General features: G+C 37.9%; 1 protein-coding gene across 1 annotated transcript in view; it reads right to left on the bottom strand.

Moving 5' to 3' along the window:
- Nucleotides 1–27,462, bottom strand: part of LOC306887908 (serine/threonine-protein kinase ULK4-like) — a gene marked incomplete at its 5' end in the record, with an annotated part of 228,790 nt that overhangs the window by 100,779 nt on the left and 100,549 nt on the right. Inside the window, 6 exon segments of the mRNA XM_079445936.1 lie at nt 15,437–15,529; nt 16,513–16,696; nt 18,714–18,765; nt 23,361–23,455; nt 23,752–23,803; nt 27,225–27,281. Coding sequence (XP_079302062.1) covers nt 15,437–15,529; nt 16,513–16,696; nt 18,714–18,765; nt 23,361–23,455; nt 23,752–23,803; nt 27,225–27,281 — 533 coding nt within the window.

Raw genomic sequence — 27,462 nt, 5'->3', positions numbered from 1 at the left:
GAAACTGCACTTGTTAAAATTACAAATGACTTGCTTCTTGCTTCAGACCAAGGCTGCATCTCATTGCTAGTATTACTTGATCTTAGTGCTGCGTCCGACACTATAGACCATGACACACTCATAGATCGATTACAAAACTATACTGGTATTCAAGGGCAGGCTTTAAGATGGTTTAGATCCTACCTGTCCGATCGCTACCACGTTGTTCATTTAAAAGGAGAGTCATCACAATTATCACCAGTAAAGTATGGAGTACCACAAGTATCTGTCCTAGGTCCTCTGTTATTTTCAATATACATGTTGCCTCTTGGTAATATTTTTAGAAAATGCGGGATTAGTTTTCATTGTTATGCTGATGATACTCAACTATATATCTCAACAAGACCAGATGAAACTTCTAAACTATCTAAGCTAATAGATTGTGTAAAAAATGTAAAAGATTGGATGACCAATAATTTCCTCCTATTAAATTCAGATAAGACAGAGATATTACTTATTGGACCAAAAAACAGTACACAGAATCTCTTGGATTACAATTTGCAACTAGACGGATGCAGCGGCTAGAGTTCTTACCAGGTCAAGAAAATATGATCATATTACCCCAATTTTACAGTCTGCACTAGCTACCTATTAAGTTCTTTATCATTTACAATATATTATTACTTGCCTATAAGGCCCTAAATGGTTTAGCTCCTGCGTACCTAACTTGTCTTCTACCACGCTACAATCCAACCCGCTCCCTAAGGTCACAAAACTCTGGACTTTTGGTAGTACTTAGGATAGCAAAGTCCACTAAAGGAGGTAGAGCTTTTTCACATTTGGCTCCCAAACTCTGGAATAGCCTTCCTGATAACGTTCGGGGTTCAGACACACTCTCTCTGTTTAAATCTAGATTAAAGACACATCCCTTTAGCCAAGCATTCACATAATGCACCTTATAATCTTGTACTGCAGTTATATCTGATCAAATGTAATTTATTATTATTCTTTAGCTTGGGTTGAACAAATCATTTTTGCTTAGATGGAACAGCAGCTACGCTAATTATGTCTCTATTTGTTTCTCTGTTTCTGTCACGGGATTAACATCCCATGGTAACTAGGAATTACAGAAGCTTCAGTCTGGATCCAACCCTTAAATGATCTGAGATGACCGAACACCTGAGAAAAGATAATGCCAACCCCTCAGAGGAATTCGGAGGATGCCAATGCTCAGACAACATACAGAATTACCAAATTTTGCCAAAAGTCAAACATATTAAGGTTCTGCAATATATAAATATACTGTGGAAACTTAAATTCCTGTAGAGCTGCTTTGCAACGATTTGTATCGTAAAAAGCGCTATAGAAATAAACTTGAATTTAATTGAATATCGCAATTGCTGCGGTTGTTGCATTCCTCTGCGGTTATGCTCATCAATAGCACGGTATTGCGATATTGCAATTATCGCGACAGCCCTAGTCTGGGTACATTACACATTATGCCAACTGGCGTAACAATTTGCCTCATTGCCATGTAACATCACATTGCAAAAAAGAACAAAAACAAAAAAAGTTAATGGTTCTAAAAATAAGCTTCAATTGTTTATGCGCAATAAATCTTATTTATCATTAGATTTGGTGGTGAAATGTGACATGGGAATGTTTCATCCTTACAGTACTCTGGTCTGCAGGGAGTTAACCAGCCAGACTGGTCTGTCAACTCAGGACAGATATCATCCATAATAAAAATGAAGCTAATGTAATGGGTGATGTTGACAAATTTGTCACAAAAATCAACATCCTATCACCAGAGATAAGGTTTGGTCCAGCCATTACAGGCATCTCAAATCTCAATCCTACATCTTGTCTCCAAAAAATGAGGCATGTGGGTCTTAACTAGCAAAACAATGAACGCCTCAACTTTTCGTTGACAACTAAGAGTGATTTTAACGGTTCTAAGCAGCATTTTCACGGAAACGGGAAGTGGCGAGATTGGCATTTACACAGGTAAATGTCAGCCAAAGCATCTAATAAGAGAACGTATACACATAATCTTTACGCTTGCAGGCAACCTTTGCATCTGATCTCCAATCAGTCAGTAAGGAGAACTGCTGCCATGCAGTCCTCATTTCCCCCTCACTCTTTCAGAACGACACACAACGGCCATGACATTTACTGGTGCCATCGGCACTCTGGGGCCGAGACACTATCAGCGCCGTCGTAGGGTGCGATTTCTCCCAGGCCCACCTCTTGAGATTTCTGTTGTTCTGGTGTACTAACAAATAGATCCATTACATAGATTCCAGACACAGCAACCATCCATCTGTCCATCTCTGTCTCATCCGTTCAGTGGATGTTCAATGTTGTCAGGGGCCAGTGTTTTTAGCCCGAGCAACTGCTATGCCCACACATGCTTTCAGTCCTGAGCCGCCCACATAAACAGTGCTGAAAGAATAATAGCCAGTCACACATACAAACAAATCGTGACACTTCCACATGCCTGAGCACCATGGACACGGACAGCTCCCACACACCGCACGTCCTGTCCAATATCCCGCTAGCAGAGGTTGTCACCCTTCACAGCAGCAGCAGCAAAGACACCTCCACTAGTGCAGAAAGACACCATCTCATCTACACTAGCAAAGGACATACTGCTAGGACAAAAATAATAATGATAATAAAAACAAAAGACTGCAACCATTTGCCCTGTATTTAATCAATATTAACTTTAAAGCAACCTTGTAGAATCTGTCGCATGTTATTGTGACTTCACAAAATTATTAGATAGTAAGTACATAAGAATACTTCTGTACCAATGTATTTACATTGCAATATAAACATTATTGTAAAATGAAGATTTTCATTTTTTCAGGACTTCAAGTGCTGGCAAATGCAAATTAATTTCACTATAGGGAGTCACTTTCAAATAGAGCATTCTGTTGGTCAATGGGACAAATTTGTGGGAAAAACAGACACCCTGTTTTGCCCTTACACAGAATTTCAGATTGCATGGATACCTACTGAAATGACTGGATTTTGCCTGTGAAATTTGCTTAGAAACCGTAAACGTGATAGGACAATATGTAGATTTTTTTTTTAATCACTATAGCAATTTTTTTACAACTTCATAAGATTTAATTTTTCCCATATTTTTTTCCAGTGTTGGGTAAATAATTTAGAAGCTTTGAACTATTATCACAACTGATATTCATAATTAACGACGTTCCTGCTGATATCCTTTATTTGCATTGTCATTTTTACCAAGAACTATGGAAGCCCGTTTCAACCACTAAATCAAAGAAAATTAAAAAAGGTAAATGCAACTTTAAGGTCGGGACACACCAAGCCGACGGTCGGCCATTGGTGAGAGTCTGTTGGGGTAGTTTGTTTGGTGTGTTCCACTCGTCGGCGGAAGTTTGTCCAATTCAACATGTTGAATCGGCATATGGGGCTGTTGGTGCGAGAGAGAACTCTGATTGGATGTTCAGTTTAATGAACAAGTCCGTGCAGGAGAATTAAAGCGAAAGTGATGAAAACGAGCGAAAGTGAAGCCCCATTCAGACTACACGATTTTAGCCCGATTTTGCCACAATCTGCTTGACGTAGGGTGTCGTGGGGATTCGTAAACGACAATGGGCGTCGGGACTCAAGATTCAATCGTTTAATCTCGTGTAATGTGTCATAGTGCACGACACCTCTGCGATGCTTCACGACCTCAACACAGAAAGACTAGCATGTTTAATTTTTTTTTTCCGTCGTACACGACAAGTTCCATCACATCTGTGACACTGGTCAATAGGAGCACAGAAGCACCTTTGTAAAAGCTTTCAAACAAGCCGAAACTCTTGCTAGGTGTAATTTTACAATGGAGATGTTCGTGGAGCTACAGCAACAATACTCCTACATTTATGATGAGGGACTACCGTGAACCAGAGAATAAAAACTATTTTACCTCAGTTCTCTTTGACAGTCCATACCATCCTCTTCATGCAATCCAGATTTGCCTCAAATTTAGGCCCTGGCCCGAGACGCTCATGCCCTAGCCCGGCACGTGTCCGACAGCTTAACAGAATTACCAGCCCAAGTCCGACCCGAGCCCGTCTTTTTTCCCCCTTCTCCAAAATCAGATTATACTGTTTCAGCTATTAAAATAGTTGTGCGGAGAGTGGAAGTTAAAATGCAGGACATAGAGGCACCAGTGCAATCAATTGCATTTTTTTCAATGGAAACAATTTACGCCATAATTTTTGCTCATAAAGGTAAGAGTAAAAATCTAAAATATATTAAAATAATTTTATAAAATAAAGAAAATGATGCGCTGTCTCGTTTTGAACAGGAGCGCGTCACAAAAATGAACCGAAAGTGAGCGAATACATGCACACAGACATGATAAATATATCTATAGAAAGCTTTAAATTACTAAATGAAATAAATCAAATCGAAAACAAAAACTCTTTCGTTATAATCCGTAAAGATGCATTTCTCTCTAAAGGCGCGTCTAATGAGGCGATGGCGTCAGGATCATCATCTTCATCTTTGCGACACTGACACGAAAACACTAGTTTATTAGTAAATAATTAAAATATCTCATTACTATAAGGGGCGGACTGGCCATCTGGACTTTCTGGAGAAGTCCAGAATGGCCGTACATCCAGCAGCCGTCAGCCTGGCCGGTTCATCAAAGAAAAAGTGTCAGATTAAGTGACGCGGAGTGTCTATTTACACGAACTCCACCCACCAATGTGTGATTGGGCTAGTCAACATTACAAAGGACGGCCAATAGTAATTAGCTTCAGACACGATCGACCCGGGTTCTAATCCGCCTTTTTTTCTCCCTTTTCAAATTTCAAATCACATCAGAAAAACATTTATATTTTTAGTAAAAATTCAGAAAATAATCAAAAAGTTGAAAATAAGGTTAGGGTAGGTGTAGGGAGGGCTTTATTGTCCCAATAACGTAGCATCCATTTAATAATTAAAATTAAAATTTACACTCACTCAATAAGTCATTATTGCATACTGTTTTATAATGTATTGCAATACTGAGGTGCAGATAATTGCCACTATTTGTAACTAGTATAAATAGCAGAAGATCCTGCTTTTTTTAACACTGTAAATAGAATCTATAGCTATTTGCACTTAGTGTAAATAGCATCTATCGCTAAGAAAAGATGTTATTTTTACTTAGTGCTAATAGCCGCTGCCTTAAGTGATTCTACAACGGGTTACATTTGAGAGATATTGAGTTAGAAAATACAGTAAATGAAGTCGTCTATAAGGCATATACTCAAATTGAAGAATTCTGTTGTTTCGGGTTTCTAGATTCTAGGTTAATATTTATCATTGTCATATTATACATTTTGCATTCTGCTCTTTTTATGTAGTTTTCAAGTATTTTAGTTCATACAATAATATTTATTTCAATCCCATGCTGAAAAAAATTTAATAAAAACCAGCACATAATTTGTAATGGTTTTACTGATTTATAATGAGAATTGTATTGGTTTTAATGGAAACTGTAATGGTGCCTGTTGGTCTCTACTGGTAATTGGTCGTTTAAAAAAAACAAAAAAAACACACTAAATCCTAATGTAATATGTCCAAAAACACTACAGGAAACCATTATTTAATTAGTTTAATGGTTAAAAGTTGATTGTTTGTAATGGTATTTGTAGTGGAAATCATTAGAATTTCTGTGATGGTTTCTATTGTTTTTGTCAGCAGGGTCACCGTGGGTTTTGAGATGTTATTTGCCATAAATGCGACAGGATTGCTGCAATATTGTGAGATATAGCGAATGTTTGTACTGTAGTTGTGGTGGGCCTATTTGGGAGAAAATCCAGGGCCGTTTTTTACTCTCAGTCCGTCCCTGCTTACTATTTCCCCCAGACACATTCATGATAATTACTTTTGCTGGGGCTTTGCAGCAAGCTTCAGCCCATTGCGTGTATTTGAACGCAGAACTCTTCAGCTGTGCTGACGGCACTCATGCTGCTGCTGCTGCTGGACACTAAGCACCGTTGAGCCACTCTTGACAGTCGCGGCACGGTCTCGTGTTGTTTCCACCAGCGCGGCAATTTTTTTCATCACTAATTGATGGATGTCTAAAATATAAAAATAAGGAGAAACCTAAGACAGGCCCGAGTGCCCAGCCCGCGTCTGAACTATGATGTGAAAATAGGCCCTTGATGAATGCTCGGGCAGCATCGTATAGTCTGACATGTTTCTTGTTCACGTCATGACAAGATTTTACGAGTCAAAATCTCATAATCTGACACAGTGATTGTCGTAACCAATAAAAATAATTGTGTAGTCTGAACGGGGCTTAAGTAAATGTAGGCGGCACAGACAGAAGGCTGTTCTAATGTTACATGGTTTTACCCAAGCATTCCAATATGCAAATGTTTTCATAACAACATGAGCCACTTAAATGAAAGTTATCAACGTTATTGATATTCAAAATGGTAAGCAAGCTCTGTTTTGTTTACGTTTTGTATATCTGCGTAAATATTGCATATCATTGTTCAAGTTTCAAGTTTATTTGTATAGCGCTTTTCCCGATACAAATCGTTGCAAAGCAGCTCTACAGGAAATTAAGTTTCCACAATATATTTATATATTGCAGAGCCTTAATATATTTAACTTATGGCAAAATTTGCTAATTCTGTATGTTGTCTGAGCATTGGCATCCTCTGAGGGGTTGGCATTATCTTTTCTCAGGTGTTCAGTCATCTCAAATCATTTAAGGGTTGGATCCATACTGAAGCTTCTGTAATTCCTAGTTACCACGGGATGTTTATCCCGTGACAGAAACAGAGAAACAAATAGAGACATAATTAGCATAGCTGCTGTTCCATCTAAGCAAAAATTATTTGTTCAACCCAAGCTAAAGAATAATAATAATATACAAACCCGATTCCAAAAAAGTTCTGTACAAATTACGAATAAAAAAGGAATGCAATAATTTACAAATCTCATAAACTTATATTTTATTCACAATAGAATATAGATAACATATCAAATGTTGAAAGTAAGACATTTTGAAATGTCATGCCAAATATTGGCTCATTTTGGATTTCATGAGAGCTACACATTCCAAAAAAGTTGGGACAGGTAGCAATAAGAGGCCGGAAAAGTTAAATGTACATATAAGGAACAGCTGGAGGACCAATTTGCAACTTATTAGGTCAATTGGCAACATGATTGGGTATAAAAAGAGCCTCTCAGAGTGGCAGTGTCTCTCAGAAGTCAAGATGGCAAGAGGATCACCAATTCCCCCAATGCTGAGGCGAAAAATTGTGGAGCAATATCAGAAAGGAGTTTCTCAGAGAAAAATTGTTTGAAGTTATCATCATCTACAGTGCATAATATCATCCAAAGATTCAGAGAATCTGGAACAATCTCTGTGCGTAAGGGTCAAGGCCGGAAAACCATACTGGATGCCCATGATCTTCGGGCCCTTAGATGGCACTGCATCACATACAGGAATGCTACTGTAATGGAAATCACAACATGGGCTCAGGAATACTTCCAGAAAACATTGTCGGTGAACACAATCCACTGTGCCATTCGCCCGTTGCCGGCTAAAACTCTATAGGTCAAAAAAGAAGCCATATCTAAACATGATCCAGAAGCGCATGCGTTTTCTCTGGGCCAAGGCTTATTTAACCCTTTTGGCGCCAGGGTTTTTTGGAAAAAATGCTGGATTTTGACATCAAGATTTCAAAAGCTTGTGGCTTGAAATGGCTTAAAGATAGAGATCTACTGTAAATTAGAAAAATGTTGGGCATGACCGAAAGTTTATGTGGGGTGTAAATATACTCATCTAATTTGCATATTATGACGTCATCAGGGGCGGCCCTCTTGAATTTCATAATATTTAGGAAATAGTAGATATTGAATTGATGTTTGATTTTTTTTGTCTTTTTCTCCTCATTCCAAATAATCAGAAAAGAGGAAACCAACAATAAAACAGGAGAAAGTACTAAATTATTACTATATTACTATACTATATAGTAGTAAAACGCATGTGAACAGTAGCCTACTTTTTGATCAGTTCATCAGTAATATTCAGGATATAATAGATATTGAATGGATGTTTGAACTTATTTGCATGTTGTTGTTGTTTTTTTTTGTCTTTTTATCCTCATTCCAAATGATCAGGAAAAGAGGAAATCAACAGTAAAACAGGAGAAAGTAGTAAATTATTACTATATTACTGTGCCATAGTAAAATACATGTGCCTATTTTTTGATCAGTTGACCAGCTATCTGCCCAATCAGGTATCTATGTGACAGTTTATAGTTCTTGAGAGTATGGTAGCTCTCATTGCATGGCACAGCGCACAGACCGACCCCAAACACCGCACCTGTACTGTCTGCCGGCGGCCCTTGGAGCGTGCGCGCTCAGAACAAACAGCGCAATCTGGCAGATCATCAGAGAGCAACAGCTCTCCTATGGACACTAAGACCACGTCCACCCCTGCCACCCTCATCCCCGTTGGGCAAAGTGTTGAAATGATCACTTGTTTGTGCTTTGTGAACGATCGCGCCTTGCGCAGCCGCACCATTGCGCGAAATAGATGTACCGGGAGAAACGTGATCATTAGACGGCCGGTCGTCATTTCCAAAAGGCAAATATTCCCCTTCAGAGTCAGAATCGGCGAATGACATTTGCAACACATCCTCACAGTACAACTTTTTATTAGCCGTTTGCCGTTTTCTCTCACAAATCTCACAATTTACTCAGACGCTATGAACTGAATTGCTTCCGCATCAATGACACGATAGCTCACTTACTCTGCTATTTCCTCAAACAATTTTGGTCTAGAATCGAAGTACTACATGTCTGCCATCTAGTGGAAGGGAATACAAATGAGCCATTACACCAGATTAGGAACTACAGCCCATTTCATGAAGTATGATGTCTTGTCGCAATTTTGCGACTTTGGCGCTTAGAGGGTTAAAATGGACTGTGGCAAAGTGGAAAACTGTTCTGTGGTCAGACGAATCAAAATTTGAAGTTCTTTTTGGAAAATTGGGACGCCATGTCATCCGGACTAAAGAGGACAAGGACAACCCAAGTTGTTATCAGCGCTCAGTTCAGAAGCCTGCATCTCTGATGGTATGGGGTTGCATGAGTGCGTGTGGCATGGGCAGCTTACACATCTGGAAAGGCACCATCAATGCTGAAAGGTATATCCAAGTTCTAGAAGAACATATGCTCCCATCCAGACGTTGTCTCTTTCAGGGAAGACCTTGCATTTTCCAACATGACAATGCCAGACCACATACTGCATCAATTACAACATCATGGCTGCGTAGGAGGAGGATCCGGGTACTGAAATGACCAGCCTGCAGTCCAGATCTTTCACCCATAGAAAACATTTGGCGCATCATAAAGAGGAAGATGCGACAAAGAAGACCTAAGACAGTTGAGCAACTAGAAGCCTGTATTAGACAAGAATGTGACAACATTCCTATTCCTAAACTTGAGCAACTTGTCTCCTCAGTCCCCAGACGTTTGCAGACTGTTATAAAAAGAAGAGGGGATGCCACACAGTGGTAAACATGGCCTTGTCCCAACTTTTTTGAGATGTGTTGATGCCATGAAATTTTAAATAAACTTATTTTTCCCTTAAAATTATACATTTTCTCAGTTTAAACATTTGATATGTCATCTATGTTGTATTCTGAATAAAATATTGAAATTTGAAACTTCCACATCATTGCATTCTGTTTTTATTCACAATTTGTACAGTGTCGCAACTTTTTTGGAATCGGGTTTGTACATTTGATCAGATATAACTGCAGTACAAGATTATAAGGTGCATTATGTGTATGCTTGGCTAAAGAGATGTGTCTTTAATCTAGATTTAAACAGAGAGAGTGTGTCTGAACCCCGAACGTTATCAGGAAGGCTATTCCAGAGTTTGGGAGCCAAATGTGAAAAAGCTCTACCTCCTTTAGTGGACTTTGCTATCCTAGGTAGTACCAAGAGTCCAGAGTTTTGCGACCTTAGGGAGCGGGTTGCATTGTAGTATGGTAGAAGACGAGTTATGTACGCAGGAGCTAAACCATTTGGGGCCTTATAGGCAAGTAATAATATTTTGTAAATGATACGGAATTTAGCCAGTGCAGAGACTGTAAAATTGGGGTAATATGATCATATTTTCTTGACCTGGTAAGAACTCTAGCTGCTGCATTTTGGACTATCTGTAGCTTGTTTATTGAAGATGCAGGACAACCACCTAGCAGTGCATTACAATAGTCCAGTCTAGAGGTCATGAATGCATGAACTAGCATTTCTGCATCAGAAACAGGTAGCATGTTTCGAAGCTTGGCAATGTTTCTAAGATGGAAGAATGCTGTTTTTGTAACGTGAAATATGATTTTCAAAGGACAAGTTGCTGTCTAATATAACACCCACATTTTTTACTTTAGAGGACGTGACAGTGCATCCGTCTAGTTGCAAACTGTAATTCTGTGTACTGTTTTTTGGTCCAAAAAGTTATATATTTGTCTTATCTGAATTTAATGAGGAAATTATTGGTCATCCAATCTTTTACATTTTTTACACAATCTATTAGCTTAGATAGTTTAGAAGTTTCATCTGGTCTTGTTGAGATATATAGTTGAGTATCTTCAGCATAACAATGAAAACTAATCCCGTATTTTCTAATAATATTACCAAGGGGCAACATGTATATTGAAAATAGCAGAGGACCTAGGACAGATCCTTGTGGTACTCCATACTTTACTGGTGATAATTGAGATGACTCCCCATTTAAATGAACAAAGTGGTAGTGATCGGACAGGTAGGATCTAAACCATCTTAAAGCCTGCTCTTGAATACCAGTATAGTTTTGTAATCAATCTATGAGTGTGTCATGGTGTCGAACGCAGCACTAAGATCAAGTAATACTAGCAATGAGATGCAGCCTTGGCCTGAAACAAGAAGTCATTTGTAATTTTAACAAGTGCAGTTTCTGTGCTATAGTGAGGCCTGAAACCTGACTGAAATTCTTAGTAGGAACACAATTGAGCAGACACAATTTTCTAAAAGTTTAGACATAAACAGAAGATTTGAAATGGGTCTGTAATTTGCCAGTTCATTAGAATCTAATTGTGGTTTCTTAATCAGAGGCTTAATAACCACCAGCTTGAATGGTTTTGGGACGTGCGTTGTGACGCAGCTCTTGCAAATTACCTTTTTTGTTCGTTGTCTGTCATTTCGAAGCAGTAGTTACATACGTTTTTCTTTAGTTTTAATTTGCCTAACTTTCGATCTGACCCTTTTTAAATGGTTGGCGTTTACGCAGTTGGCTAAAGCAGTGCGGAGGTGCACTCACTCTATTGGTTAGTAAGACTGTCCCTCAAGGCTGGCAGTCACGCATATGCTCTGGAACAGAGTAATATCGCATCCACATCGCAGGCTTTGCGATTAGCAAATCGCAACATCTCAAATCGCGATTGCAATTTGATTTCGATTAATCGCAAAGCCCTAGTCCTAATGCATCATTTGTATTATCAACGTGAATGTTAAAATCTCTGATAATTAGCACTTTATCAACTTTGACCAATAGATCTGAGAGGAAATCTGCTAATTATTTTAGGAAATCTGTATATGGCCCTGGCGGTCTATACACAGTAGCCATAGCAAGAGACAGGAGAGATTTCTTTTGCATATCTAACAGTGTAACATTAAGCAGAAGTATTTTGAATGAGTTAAACCTCCTGTATCCTGTTTTCTGAGTAACATTGAGAATATCACTATATGTTGTTGCCACACCACCGCCACGACTAGTCTGACGGGGCTCATGTTTATAACAGTAGCTTGGTGGAGTAGACTCATTTAGACCAAAATATTCATTTGGTTTCAGCCAGGTTTCAGTCAGGCAGAGTACATCAAAATTATTATCTGTGATCATTTCATTTACAATAACTGCTTTGGGTGCGAGTGATCTAATGTTTAGGAGCCCAAGCTTTAAAAATAGTTTTTGTTCATTTATTTTGCGTTTTTCTGGTTTAATCACGATCAGATTTTTTCTAGATCCTGCATTAAATTTATATTTTGACCTCGCTATTCGGGGAACAGACACAGTCTGTATAGATTGGACAACACAAGTACTTCTATCTTTTAAGTGGGTAGAACAAAAGTCATCATAGTAGTTATTTGAGAATTGGCTTACTGTTTTTTCCGTTTCTCTTTTAAAATGACGAATATTTACCATTGATAGCCGCTGACATAGACAGTTGATTCCTCTCACGCAGGCGCAGAACGCACGTGTTAGTTTGCAGTCAGCTGTAGTCTGTGCGGTGTGTTCAAACATGGCTTTTTGGTCTGACGTTGCCGATGCGAGACGACAGCACCATCAGCTTTCGTTGCCGCTAGTTCTTTGAAGTCGGCTTGGTGTCTCCCGGCCTTTACATATCACAATTCTGGCTTTTTTTCTCAGAACTGAGATAGTAACTTGCAGTTCTGACTTTTTTCTCAGCATTGCGTGATATAAACTTAAAATTCTGAGAAATAAAGTCGCAACTCTGAGAAATAACACACAATTTCGAGTTAAGTCAGAATTGTGAGATATAAACTAGCAATTCTGAGAACATATCAATCTTCCCGCCCCAAGAATCAGACTTTAAACTCACAATTGTGAGTTCATATCTAACAATTCTGAGAAAAAAGTAGTCAGAATTGCAAGATATAAACTTGCATTTGCGATAAAAAAAGTCAGAATTGTACGTTTTTATCTTGCAATTCTGACTTCATTTCTAAGAATTGTGAATTTATCTCGGAATTCAGACTTTATAATGCCCGCTATTCTGACTTCGTCATGCACTACTGAGAAAAAAAAAAAAAAAAGACTCGCAATTCTGACTTACTTTCTAAAAATTGTGAGTTCTTTATTTCTTGCAATTCTGACTTTATAACTCACACTTGCGAGTTTATATCTGTTAATGTGTGAAACACTTAATTTGATGCAAAATCTACATCGGGAAAGTTTCATCCTCGTGTGCAATTCCTGATCGCGTGGATTCCTTTTGAATTACAGGATTTTGCCTGTGAAATTTAATCAAATGAAATGACAAACATATTTTGAGAAATGTTGGGAACAAAACAGTTTTGGTTCCCAGTCACTTACATTTGTAATTCCGATTGTAATTGTTGGGTGATCTAGCACTTAGGTAGAAAAAATCATACGTGGAGCTTGCTGGGGGGCCAGGGGAGCCTCTCATTTGTGTAAGAGTTCGTCATGTGACGAATCTGCATTTTGTCAGATAATAGATACTGCTTGCCTTCTGCATGGCGTAAATGGATATTTAGTGGGGGTTTTTTTACAACATACAACAACTGCAGCTTTCGTCAGTTTAACTTGAATCCCCTGTCCAACAAACATCTGTTTTAAAGCAGTGGGTAATTATTTTTTTGCTTAAAGTCTACTTTGCGATTCTGCTGACAAACATGTTTATAGTGCATTTTGACGTGTTTATTGATAACGAAGCAAAAATAGACAGCGCAGCCTTTACAAGTAAATCGCGTGCAATGTATCTAATGCGCTTGCTGCTGCTCTACGTAATCATAGTAAAAATGGTACACGGAGTGTGAATTTGTACGTTTACAACAGAAATGCTAAAATGTATTTAAAAGTTTGACTGACCAAACTGAATGGCTTGGTTTGACCCCCAAGCTCAAACGTCAAGCTACGCCTATGGAAAAAATTTAGATTCACTGTGTAAATTTCGGACTTTTTAAGATCTCATTTATTTCCATGATTTTTCCAGCCCTGGAAAGCACAATTTGAACATTTTCTGTTATTTCCAGGCTTCAGTGACTATGGAATGCCTGCACATCCATTCCCATTAAACTTTTTGAAGAGGTCAGAGGTGAGGCCTGGCAAGTAATGCACAGCCAATTGTCGCAGCCAATCACATGCTCCCTCCCTCATTGCAAGGACTAAATAGTCAATTTAATTCAATCATACCATCAGTGAGACACATTCCTCCTTCAGCTGAGACAGACAGCCCATTAAGAGATTTAACTAAACATACTGGTAAGAAACTAGTTCATTATCCCCTGCCTGAGCAATAGCCAATGTATTCTAGAAATAAATTCTTAATACTGATAAAATTAACACTTTAGAGAAGCCGTTCAGCACCACTCTCTTAACAGCACATATATTTGCTTTCGTCTGCACAAAGCCAAGAGTGGCCAAAGGTTCTTGATAATTGGAAAGTTTGAACTACTATCACAACCGATAATAAAAGAACGCCAATGCTCGCACGGAACCCACTAATGTCCCTCATTTGCAATCTCATTTTGCCTGGAACCCATCAAGAGAAGGTCTGCGTTTTTAGGACTTTATCAAGCACTGGCAAACGCAATTTAATTTCACTATTGTGAGTGGAAATGGGGGGGGCGACTGACGAACGTTTTCCGATTGGTGACATCAATTTGAATAGTTCAACCATGTGGCTTCAGCTCTATCAGCACCAAGAAAGACAATGTGCAGGAGGCCAGCAGGAGCCATTAGAGAAACAGCGGGGGGATGAGGATGAGATAAGAAACACACACACACACTCACGCTCACACACTCCCTCACCTGTGCACCCAGACACTCATTACAGCCCACAGAGAGAAGTGGTAAGAACAGGGCAGGAAATGAAAGACAAAAGAGACGAAAATTTTGAGAAAATCTGAGGAGGACTGTGTATGTATCAGCCATTATATATGTAAGCTACTATTCCAAACAAAGCTAAGATCCACAAGAGATACAGATTTAGAGCCTTCAAATCATATTAAATTATCTCAGACTTAATATATATATATATATATATATATATATATATATTAGTAGCATAAAGCATAGTCTGTGGATGTAGTGAGTAACTATGTGCGGCATCTCTGAAGTTCATTACTGCTCGGCATGACCTACTTTAACAATTTCAGGATCAATAACCTAATAAGACTGAGTTCAGAAACACATAAGAAAGAAATGCCTCAAGACAGTCTTCTGTCTTGTATCGCTGGTAATATTAGAAGTTTATTTGTCCAAAACTTTTCCTGCAAAAATTCTTAGTATACTGTTCTGTTAGAATACATTATTAGTTAGTATTTTTAATTAAAGGACAAGCTGTTGTCTTGTGGTTAGAGTATGGTATTCAAAGTAAACCAGATCGTACCACTGCCCACTGGAAAGAGAGAGCGAGAGAGAGAGAGAAGTATGAGTAACAGCATGGTGGCTATCGTTCTATATCCTATCACCCGTTTATAGAATGAGATGTGTGAGGGGCTCATCTTGAGGGTTACACAAAAAGGAGGGGGATTTGGTGTACCTGTGCAACCTGTCGAATTAAGGACGTGGTTTTACTTAATATAGCAAAAAAGGGCATAAAATGGCAAAAATCCACCACAGTATGTAGGAATAGCTGTGTATGTGGAAAGTCTTATTGATTACCTGCTGATGGGCGAGCTGTGCTCCGTGAGGGACACCAGCAGTTTAAGAGCATACACCGGTACAGGATCTGGCTCCAGAAGCAGAGTCTCGTACCTGCAGAGAAAATCCGCATTAAACAAAAGCTATGCAAAATGTCTACAGTATGATACAAGTTAATTCATGACAGTAGTCGTTAAAGAGGTTATCAACCATTGTACCTTTTTATAAAGTGTTGATGCATTTTCTAGGAATTGAATCAGTTCACCTTAGGATTTCTGGACCGAACTCAATGTGCCTTTTCATAAAAATGGCGTTGATAATTGTGTCATTTTTTGTTGTTGATACATACACGAAAACATTTGTATTTATGTAATTAGTAGTGTCACTTGTCACGGTGCACACAGCAGGGAGGATCAAGGACACGCAGACGAGGATGTAAACTGAAACAATAGACTTTACTGAAGACAGGGCAGGACAAGACAAACTCACAGACATCAAACACCGGGGGTAACGAGTAGACCAGACGACAAAACACTGAACAGACAGGACTATAAATACACAGGATAATTAACTCAAACACACTTGGAACAGAATAAACTACTAATCACATTTAACAAGGACAGGAAACAAACCAAATATGGGCATGTAAACACAAGACACACACAACAGAGGTCTGACATAACTCCCCCCTCCCGAGCCTAAACAGTTCCATCGGGGGGGGGGGGGGGTCACATTCAGTGAACATGCATCAATAAGCTACAGACCCCCTCTCTTTCTAGTTCTTCGTCTGAGTTTTTATCCTAAGAACTTCCAACCGTGACACGCAATGAGTGATGAGACATTTTGTCAATGACTTGGTTTCTATTTGTGTCACACTCAAATATCACTGGTCCAAAACCAGGCTGTACGTTAAGCATTAAATATCTCCTTATTGGCAGCTATTGTGTGCATTCAGTGTGCACAGACAAATTGTTTGTTGCTGGAAGCTTCGCATCACATCATGCCTGGTTAGGACACAATCTTAGTTTCAATAAATAGAGAGGATGGAGGAGTAAACAGAGAGAGCAGAATATAGGTAAGTGAGTGGTGAGTCTTACTGTGGCAGCAGGGCCTCAGAGATGAGCGTCAGCAAGCGAGTGTTGGAAGAGATGCTTTCACCTTCCCACTCCGCCTCTCGTTCTCTCCCTCCATCTTTCTCTCTCTCCTCCACCTCGTCTTGGCTTAGCAGCAGCAGCAGAGTGATCTCTGACAGCACACGCAAACTCACAATACGCCATTCCACTGGGACACACAGCAGAAGGGTTAGATATTTACTTGTAGGCAAATGCAAAATGCCTATCAACCCATTCACATAAATAAATAAGCAAAAAATTATTGATACTTGTGTTATTATTAATAACTTTTGGAAAACATTCAAAGAAAATAAAAGAGCAGCTTTTTTTCCCCCTCAACTTTGTGCACTCTTATGTCCTGGGGGTTAGTATTTATTAAATACAGGTTTCAGAATAGTTTCATATATATATATATATATATATATATACAGGGCCTGAAATTAACACCCGACCACGCGCCAAATGCGGGTGAATTTTGCAATTGGCGGGTAAAACCGTCAATCTACCTGCCACATTGGCGGGTAGCCAATGAGAATTGAGTTGTTGTTTTTTTGCGTCTGTTTTTTTTAAGTCTGCCTTTTCGTTGGATTTTAGCTCAAGGTACAAACGAACGGCTGAAACGAACAACCAACAAAAAGATGAGGATGAGTCAAAGAAAAGTAAAAGACGACGTTTTAATACAAAGTGGCGACAACGGCAAGGTTCGTGAGTGGCTGATTTATGACCGCAGTACAGATTAAATGTACTGCAGTGACTGCCGTATGTATGGCTCAGAGAAAGCGAAGTCAAATCCTTTTGTAATCGGGACTAAAAACTTAAAATTAGAAGCAATTAAGGACCACGAGTCATCAAAAAGCCACCTACACACAATAAATTGCAAAATATCAAAGACTGCGCTTCCGGAGGAGACCGCTGCGGTCAAGGCACTGACGTCCATGAAAGCAGCGCAGTTTGAGAAGATGCGACTTCTGTTTCGGAACGATCACGCGATCGGCAAGAACATGATGCCCTTCTCTGACTACGTTTGTGTGTCACAGATGTGTGTGCGTGTGTATGTTGGGAGTTGGGAACCGGTGAGAAAATGTCCGGTACCCAGTAACTAATTTACCAGTAATATTCATTTAGTTCTGCTTAACGGTTCCTGAAGGCTGTAATTAACAGTTGCCAGGAACTGTCTACAGACTAAATCAGCCATCAACACAGCCGTGTCCGTGTGTGATGTGTTTACATACGAGCTGCGGTAACTTAGGTCTAACTTATATCTGTTGAGTTAGCACGGTGTGTGTGTGTGTATTCCTGTTTTTCTATCGCGGTGTGACTATGACATATGACTATGTCTGTGACACAGCAAATCAATGAATACAAAGATTAAAAAATATATAGTCTAAGAGTTATTATTACTTGTAATGATTTCGTTAATAACTTGACAGCACTTAAATGTGTATTCTTACAAGTTAAAGAATAATGCTTGTGTGATTTCTATTTTTCACCTTTATGAGGCAAAAAAAAACTGGCTGGTAAAAAGTTACTGTGGCAGGTGGATTTTTAAATCCACCTGCCACAGTGGCTGGTGGTCAAAAAAGTTAACTTCAGGCCCTGTATATATATATATATATATATATATATATATATATATATATATATATATATATATATATATATACACATATACATATATGTATATGTGTCTGGTGAGTGGTGCTAAAAATGTTGCATTTGAAATTAATGCACTGCCTACACTAAACTCTACCTTAAGCTTATATGAGAAAACAAGATAAAAACGCATTTACCAAAGGAACCATGCCTTGTTTCACTCGTATCCGAGCGCTCGACATCACGAGTGCAATGGTGCAGCTACCGTGCAAGCTTAATACACAGGTATTGACACTTAATATAAAGTGGGACCCATATTTCCAATGAGACTGGGTTTTATATAAAACTATATCCACTCTTGGACATTGTTAGTTGGCAAAAATTGTGAGAATGTGAAACGGGTTCTGTGAGAGTCCACAGAACCCAAGAAACACCCAATTAGTTTGCTTCCATTTTTGCCATTTCATAGTTTTGATGACTACTATTATTCAAAAATGTAGACAATAGTAATAAAAAAGAATGAATAATGTGTCAAACCTTGTCTGGTAGTGTAAAATTGTCTTTGCTTATTTGCAGTTGAAATGTGTTCTCACCGTTCTTACTGAAGGCCAGAGACGCCAGTGGTGGTACAATCAAATCCACAACCTTGGGGAAACAAAGAGAGAAGTCTGCATTACTCTACAAGTGAGAAATCTCACCTATATGTGCTTAGTCTCACCAGACCACACACACGGCGTGAGTGAAAGTGAAACAGCTGGAAGCAGAAGACTGAGATAGTGCTCTGAACAGCTCCAATTTGCATGGAAATGTGATGTCAGATCTACCCTTTGATCATAGACAGTGTGTTCCAACAAAAGGCCTTACGCCAGCTCTTTTGAAAATTAGAATCAGGTTTTACGATTATTACCAACTACAATCAGCAGCACGGCAGCAAATGTTGCGCACAGGTGTCTTAATGTGGATGGCTGTGGGCATCTCTCAAACAAAGGATTTCACTCTCTCTGACTCTTAAGTGAAAAGAACACCAAAGAAATATATTGTAAAGGTTATCCATGAATTTTTCTCTTCTTCTGTCTCTATTGTAAGACACAAAGCTTTTTCTCTGAGCTGCAAGTATTGTACAGCTGCTATGCTAAACCCGTGGCACATCTTTGATCTCTTGCCCGCACCTTATGAGACGTTTGTCGTGAATGTCAGTATAATGGTAATTCTTTCTCTGTAGCTTAGTTGAGGTATGTTTGAACACTCAGAATCAAACTTTGTGAGCTGTCTACCCAGAGAGCCACTATATGGGTCAATGACGAATAAAAGGGATATTTGATAAAGTAAAGGAATACCATTTAAAAATCTAGTTCTAAGAAATGCACTTTTTCTATTCATGTTGATTTCATATGGTTTTGGGAAAAAAAAAACATTTATATTGAAAAAAGTTACAATTTAATGAAAATGTCAAACAAATCTTTGATTTTGACAACTTTGATTTTCCAGACCATATTTTTAAATAATAATAATAATAATAATAATAATAATAATAATAATAATAATAAGCAATAATACGTTGATACGCGATGTTACAACAACAAGATTTTATTTTCAAAAATGTCATTGTTTTAATTAGGCTTTTTTAATTATGTAAGATAGTAGTATCTCCCAGACATTTATGCCCCACCCAAAAACACACACACACAATGCATATTCAAGTAGCTGTTTGTTCAAACAGCATTTTTAAATATACATTACCTTTCAAAATTCTTCTGTAAGAAGAAAAATTTGTTCAACAAGATTTTTTTAAATGTTTTAAAAGAAGTCTCTTATGCCCACCACGGCTGCATTTATTTGATTAAAAATAAGCAAAATTAGTAATTTTAGTAAAATTATTAATTATAATATAATGTTAAATCCTATTAATTTTAGGATTCTTTGATTAATAAAAGTTCAACAAGCACAATTTATTTGAAATATAAATCTTTTGTATCATTATAAATGTCTTTACTGTCAATTTTCATCAATTCAATGTATCCTTGCTGATTAAAAGTAACTAACTAAACAACAAAAAACTTAGTGACCCCAACCTTTTGAATGGTAGTGTAATGGGAAAAAAGGGTCATGTCATGACATGTCATGGGGAAGTCGTGGCCTAATGGCTAGAGAGTCGGACTCGAGTCTCAGGCCGGCAGGAATTGTAGGTGGGGGAGTGAATGTCCAGCGCTCTCTCCACCCTCAATACCACGACTGAGGTGCCCTTGAGCAAGGCACCGAACCCCTAACTGTTCCCCGGGCGCCGCAGCATAAATGGCTGCCCACTGCTCCGGGTGTGTGTTCACGGTGTGTGTGTTCACTGCTGTGTGTGTGCACTTTGGATGGGTTAAATGAGAATGGGTCACCAATGGGTCACTTTTTCACTTTTATAACTTCACAGCAGTTTTGGAAATTTTACATTACATTTACATTTAGTCATTTAGCAGACACTTATGCAAAGTGACCTACAAATGAGGATAATGAAAGCAATCAAAATCAACAAAAGAGCAATGATATGCAAGTGCTATAACAAGTCTCAGTTAGCTTAATGCAGTACACATAGCAAGTTTTTTTTTGTTTGTGTCTTTTTTTAATTATATAATAAATAAAAAGAAAACAGAATAGAAAACAGAATAGAATTAGAATAGAGAGTGCTAGAGTTAGAGGGTCAAATAAAGATGGAAGAGATGTGTTTTTAGGCGATTCTTGAAGATGGCTAAGGACTCAGCTGCTCGGATTGAGTTGGGCAGGTCATTCCATCAGGAGGAAACATTTAATTTAAAAGTCTGTGAAAATTATTTTGTGCCTCTTTGGGATGAACAATAAAGCGACGTTCACTCATGGAGGGAAGTCATGAATTTAGGTAACGGGGTGCAGAGCCAGTGGTGGTTCTGTAGGCAAACATTAAGAAGCTTGAACAAGGAGTTGTGAAGCATGTTCCGAAATAAAGGGCCTGTCTTATGGATGTTGAATAAAGCAAATCTGCAGGACCGGGCAGTTTTAGCAATGTGGTCTGAGAAAGTCAGCTGATTATCAATCATAACTTCAAGCTTTCTGGTTGTTTTTGAAGGAGTTATGGTTGATGTGCCTAACTGGATGGTCAAATTGTGATGAAACGATGGGTTTGATGGAACCACAAGCAGTTTTGTCTTGGCAAGGTTGAGTTGAAGGTGATGGTCCAGTGTTTCCCACAGGATTTTGTGAGACTTGTGGTGGCAGGTGATGTCATGTATTAATTTGCATATTTATGATGCCATTGCATCAAGTTTGTGTTCAGACAAGTTTTGGCACTTCAGATCTCTTCTACTCTATGAACTGTCACATACTGTAATACAACTGAATGCCCAATATAGCTGTTCACATTTACATAATGTTCTGTTGTCATATATAAAACAAGTATAAATAATGAATAAACACGACCCATTAATACTACATGTTAACCAGGAATCACTCTCACTATAATCCTTAAATCCTGATTTATAACCGCGACATCGTCTGATAAAATCAACATCTACACTAAAAAGTGACTATATTTTGGCTATATTACTATTTTGTCTCATTCAGAGCACTGCCTGCGTCTGAGTACCAAACTATGAGCATATTAACAGACGAGTTATGTTCAAATTTAAAAGTCCAAACAGTCATTAAGCAACAGGTGCTAGAAAACGCTATTTTGTACTCATTTTGTGCTGAAGTCACGCTCGTGTGTGAGACGCTGGAGCTGATGGCAGGGGGCGGTGGGTATTTATGGCCGTCAATGTGGATATTGTGGCAAGCCGCCACAAATAAATCAACGTATGGGAAACACTGTGGTCCTTCATCCAGCAAAGAAATGTCTGTTAGACAAGCTGAGAAGCGATTGAGGTGTTGTGTTGTTGGATGTAATAATGAACATAGCAGTCGTCTTTTACTCCTGACATCTTAGCCGCTGAAGATGTAGTGGATTACTTTTGTTTTTGAAGGGAATGTGTCCTGATAAATGTGATTATGTTTGTGTGAATCATTTTACACCAGACTGCTAGTTATCATTTCTATTTAGAACCTTCTCAATATAATTCATAACCGCACGTCAATAATGAACAATGCATCAAGGTGATTGTTTTATTACAAACTGTGTACGTTTTCTGTAACAATAACATGGTAACACTACATTAAGGTTAGGTTACCTTTGTAGAGGGTTAATAAAGGTGTTTGTTAATGACTAAGTCATTTACAAATTTAATTTAAATCATTTTTGAGCAGTTATAACTACATGAATAGGAATTATGACTTTAACGCAAGAATGGAAGAGAGGGGTAGGGTGAGCAGAGCTCATTAGCATTTAAAGGGACATGCACTGAAATGGGTCGGTGTGAACAGAGCTGTTTTTGACAAGGTAAAAAGGGTGTTATTTCGCACTAATACCTCGCTGAAGCTCTTATGAAGACTCTAAAGATTCATCCAAACTTGTGGAAAATGGGCATCCGATGCCCATTTTAAGAACAGTTTACTGAAGGTTTTTTGGAGTATCCAAAACAGTTCTTCTATGGCATATCAGTCTCAATAAACTATGGTCATTCAGATGCTATATGGAGTGTGTGTGTGTGTGTGTGTGTTTTGAGAGTGAAGAATGGGATTTAATGACTCCTGGTGAACTGTAATTAAGGTGTCTTCTTCTATTATAGAGTATCAGAGAAACTGTGTCCTCTCAATGCTTCCTGATGCATCGGTCCTACAGAACGCATGTCAATACTCATTACAAAAGCCTCACACGCAGAGAGATATACACACATACACACTCCCTTCACTCCTGAGTGATTTCCTGTTGCCGAGAGGTTGGTGAGAATAATAGTGCTGGGCAGAGGGGAGCCGTGATCTCAGTTGTAGCTCTGTCAGGCGTGAGGATGTGAGATCTCAGGTTAGACGTGAATGTAGCCCTTGCTGCTCTGATACACAGCTTGATATATTGTGTTTGTGAGCCTGTCCTTATGGAGGGGAAGTTTTAACGTCTGCATGGGGTCAAATAGAGAGTTTAGAGACCAACTTTGCCAGAACATTTTTATCAACACCTTGCGCACACTTTTGTTGGGAGACAAACAGAGTTGTGAAATCCGTGTAATTCTCCCATAGCACACTTCAACAAAAATGTATCTAAATGCTGTTGGAAAGATGCTTAAATAATTTATAAATAATTGGGAGAGACAAAATTAAAATCATAATATGAAAAATTGGCATATACTCACAGTGCAGTGATAGAGGCTGAGAAGAGCGGGATGTTGGGAAATGGCCTCTACTGCAGATAGCGTGTTTCTGATCAGCTCCTCAGATGCTGCTTGACCTGTTAATTGTGGAAGAAATGCACACAGAAAGCATAAAGGTAGGTATGTCAATTTTGAACAATTAATTTTCAGCTAATGGCTCAAAAACAAATATTACACTGAAAACATATAATAATTTAACTACATTTGATCTCCTGAAAAACAACATGTCTGGAAAATTGGAGCTAAATTACATTAGAGCCATTTATCAAAGTGTCTTCAACACTAAAGAATGTAGTTCATGCAAGACTGGTTTAAAATAAAAAAGCACAGGAAGAGTTGAGTTTGTGAAAACCGTGTGAAAATAAACACTTACCTATAGCACTTCCCAAACTTGTCTCATTAGAGTCAATGGAGGTTATGTGATTCTTTCCATAATGAAAGAGAAAAGAGATATCAAAATTACACACTTTAATATTCATTCATTTTCATTAAGTGAGTTGTGAAGAAAAACTACTCTTTTTGAACATGTAATAGCATAATTAAAAGTCCAATGTCAAAACAGATTCTAATATTTATAGACAGGATGACTGATGTCTCTAATAAACCTTTATAAGGGATGTACACAAAATTGCTGAATTTAAAGAAAAACTTTAATAATATTAGAAAAGAAAGAAAAGACAATATATGCAGACATTTGGAATCAGAAAGATTTTTCCATCACAAGAAAAAAAAAAACATTTTAATGCATACATACACACATGGTCAGAATTGCTGGTACCCTTGGTAAATATGATCAAAGAAGGCTGTGAAAATTAATCTGCATTGTTAATCCTTTTGATATATTATTCTAAAAAAAATTCACAAAAAACTAACCTTCATTGGAGAATAAGAATTTAAAATGGGGGGAAATATCATTATGAAATAAATGTTTTTCTCTAATACACATTGCACACAATTAACGGTACCCTTTTATTAAATACTTTTTGAAACCTCCATTTGCCAAAATAGTAATGCCTGCTGAGGTTAAAGAACACCTGACAAGAGATCAGAGACCATTCCTTCATCCAGAATCACCCCAGATTCTTCAGCTCCATGACGGTGCTTCTCCTCTTCAGTTCACCCCACGCATTTGGGTGCAGGTATGTTTTTGGATTATTGTCCGGTTGGAAGATCCAAACATAGCCCATTATAAGATTTCTAACAGAGTCAGTCACTTTTAGATTTTTATCTGTTGGCATTTGATAGAATCAGTGATGCCATGAGTCTAAACAAGATGTCCAGGACTTCCAGCAGAAATATAGGCCCACAACATTAAAAATAAAGCAGTATATTTCATTGTACACATGGGGTACTTTTTTATCTCTGTGTTCACAAAACCCATCTTGTGTTTGCTGCTAAAAAGCTACATTTTTTCAGCAACGCCTGACCATATAGAAGCCAGTCCCATTTGAAGTTACAGTCGTGTCTAAAAACTGAATATGCTGGAGATTTTTTTTTTGGTGAAAGCATTTTCTTTTCTTGATTTTTTTTTTTTCTTGAAGCCCTCCCAAGTTTTCTGACTCCAAAACTCAACCTTTTTCTGCAATTCTCCAGCTGTGATCCTTGAGTCTTTGGCCACTCAAACTCTCCTTCTCACCATGCATTAGGACGATATAGACATGTCTTGCTAGACACATTTTCTGTTGATCGAAACTTCTTAATTATTGCCCTGATGGTGGAAATGGGAATTTTCACTGCTCTAGCTCTTGTCTTAAAGCCACTTTCTAATTTGTGAAGCTCAATTATCTTTTGCTGCACGTCAGAAATATATTCTTTGATTTTTCTCACTGTGATGTGATTAATTTGGAATTTGGTCTTTGTTTTGTTTTTCCTCCTATTTACATTTCTGTGAAACAGGAAGCCATGACTGGATAATTTCATGTTCATAACCCTTGGGCATCAATAAAAATAATTTACACTTAGGTCCATAGTGAACAAAAATGTCCATGTCAAAAAACGGTCATAAAAATTGGAAGCTTGGGAGCACAGACTTAAGATTGGTCTCATTTTAAAGAAGACCCATGGCAGATTATTGTTGAAGAAAAAAAAGTTTAAAAAGTGAAAAAAAAAAAAAAGATATACAGGTTTAAGTTTACGAAAATGATTTATGAACAATATTTTATATTTTATTTTATGAATATTTTATATATGAAACATGTTTAACTCTAAACTTGCTAGAAAATCAAAGCCATAAATCTAAACAAGTTGAGGTTGATATCTCAAAAAATGAGCTTTCAGTAAGATTTTGTTTGGGCGTTTGTTTGGTACCAAATTTTCCCCATTCGATGCCAGCAAAACTCTGCTGGTGCACACAGTGCTTGGATTTGTGATTTACAGTAAAGTTTTTCTTTCTCAAATATTACAAGCACACACACAATTTTTTTTATGACACACATACAAACCACACTCTGACATCCATACCAACACACCCACACAATTATGGCTGCATTATTTATCCAATTGGCTCTATAATATGCAGAAGCAGAAAACAGCAATAAAGTGAGTATTTGCTTTATAGACCAAACCTGAAAAAACGGCACCATCTTGTTAAAAATAGAAACAAATAAATTTTGAAGCCTTGCCAACAGAATGAAAGCCTATTAACAAAAATTGCATCATTTTACAGTTAAACGTTTCAATGGGGACATTTTTGTCCAAAAGGTGCTGAGTGGTTCACTTTTTGTACCTAGTGTAAAATAGATTTATTAAAGGAAATGAGGGTAGAATATTAAAATTCCAATAAAAATACACACCTGAGGCTAAATTTATGCAGTTAGCTTTAACACAGGCAAAATTATCAAAAAAAAAAAAAAAAACTAAAATGGACAAAAATGTCCATAAGGTTGCACAAGGGATACATTTTGAATATGAATGGGAATATATTTCAGATATATTTTACTCATAAGAATTTGTAGGGGTACCAGTAATTGTGTACAATTTCCCCCCATTCTAAATTAATTTTCTCCAATGAAAGGTTAGATTTTTGTGATTTTTTTTTTTAGATAAAAGATCAAAAGGATGAACAATGTACATTTATTTTCACAGCCTTCTTTGATCATATTTACCAAGGGTACCGACAATTCTGACCACGTGTGTACATACATGCATACATACAGTACATACACTATACTGCCAAAAAAAAGGACACCACATTCTAATGAACAGGTTGGAAATACAATTTTTAAATACATGAATTATGTTTCCATCTTTGTTGCCACAGTTTTGGAAGTGCCTTTTTCTGTTCTAAAAAAGGGGGTGTCCCAATACTTTTGTCCATAGAGTATATGTAAAAGTCATTGGTGTTTGGTGATGAGTTTTAGGCTCATGGTCTGCATTTAAAGCCACACCAGAGGTGTTCAGCTGGGATCAGGACTTTGCTTTCTGCAGACCAGTCAAGTTCTTCCAGACTGAATGAATCAATCATTTCTTTTTGAACCGTGTCTTATACGCAGAGACACTGTCATGTTAGAATAGAAAAGTGTCCTGTCCAAACTGTTGCTATAAAATTAGAAGCACACAATTCCCTAGAATATCATTATATGCTTAATCATTAAGACTTGTACTCATGGAAATGACTAAAGTAATCAAACCTGTTCATTAGAAGGGGGTGTCCCAATACTTTTGGCAATATAGTGTACATACATAAAACCATTTGTTATTTGTCATTTGAAATTGTAATATTTCACAGAACAAATCTTACTAACCCCAAATTTTTGAACAGTAGTGCATGTGTGTATAGCAAATGGCTTAAAAAAGGAACCATTTACAAAACATTTTAACAATAATCTATAAAACTGAGAGACTCACCAGCAGTTTTCCAAATTTGATGAGAAAGGCCTCAGTCACCACCTGCGGTCGGAAGATCTGTCAAAGCAAACAGGCACAGTCATGAAGGGATCTACTCTAAAAGACACTTCACCAACCTACAACACTGTACAACATTGCTATTCACTACCCTTGAGTTTTATTCCATTTGAGTTCCACCAAAAACTGTCAGTCTTCACTTGAGCTTTAGCAGCTATGAAGTCTTAGAGTTGTCTTGAAC

Source organism: Barbus barbus, assembly GCF_936440315.1.
Source record: "Barbus barbus genome assembly, chromosome: 21".
Lineage (NCBI taxonomy): Eukaryota > Metazoa > Chordata > Actinopteri > Cypriniformes > Cyprinidae > Barbus > Barbus barbus.
The sequence above is the reverse complement of the archived record's forward strand: the minus strand, read 5'-3'. Positions and strand labels throughout refer to the sequence as shown.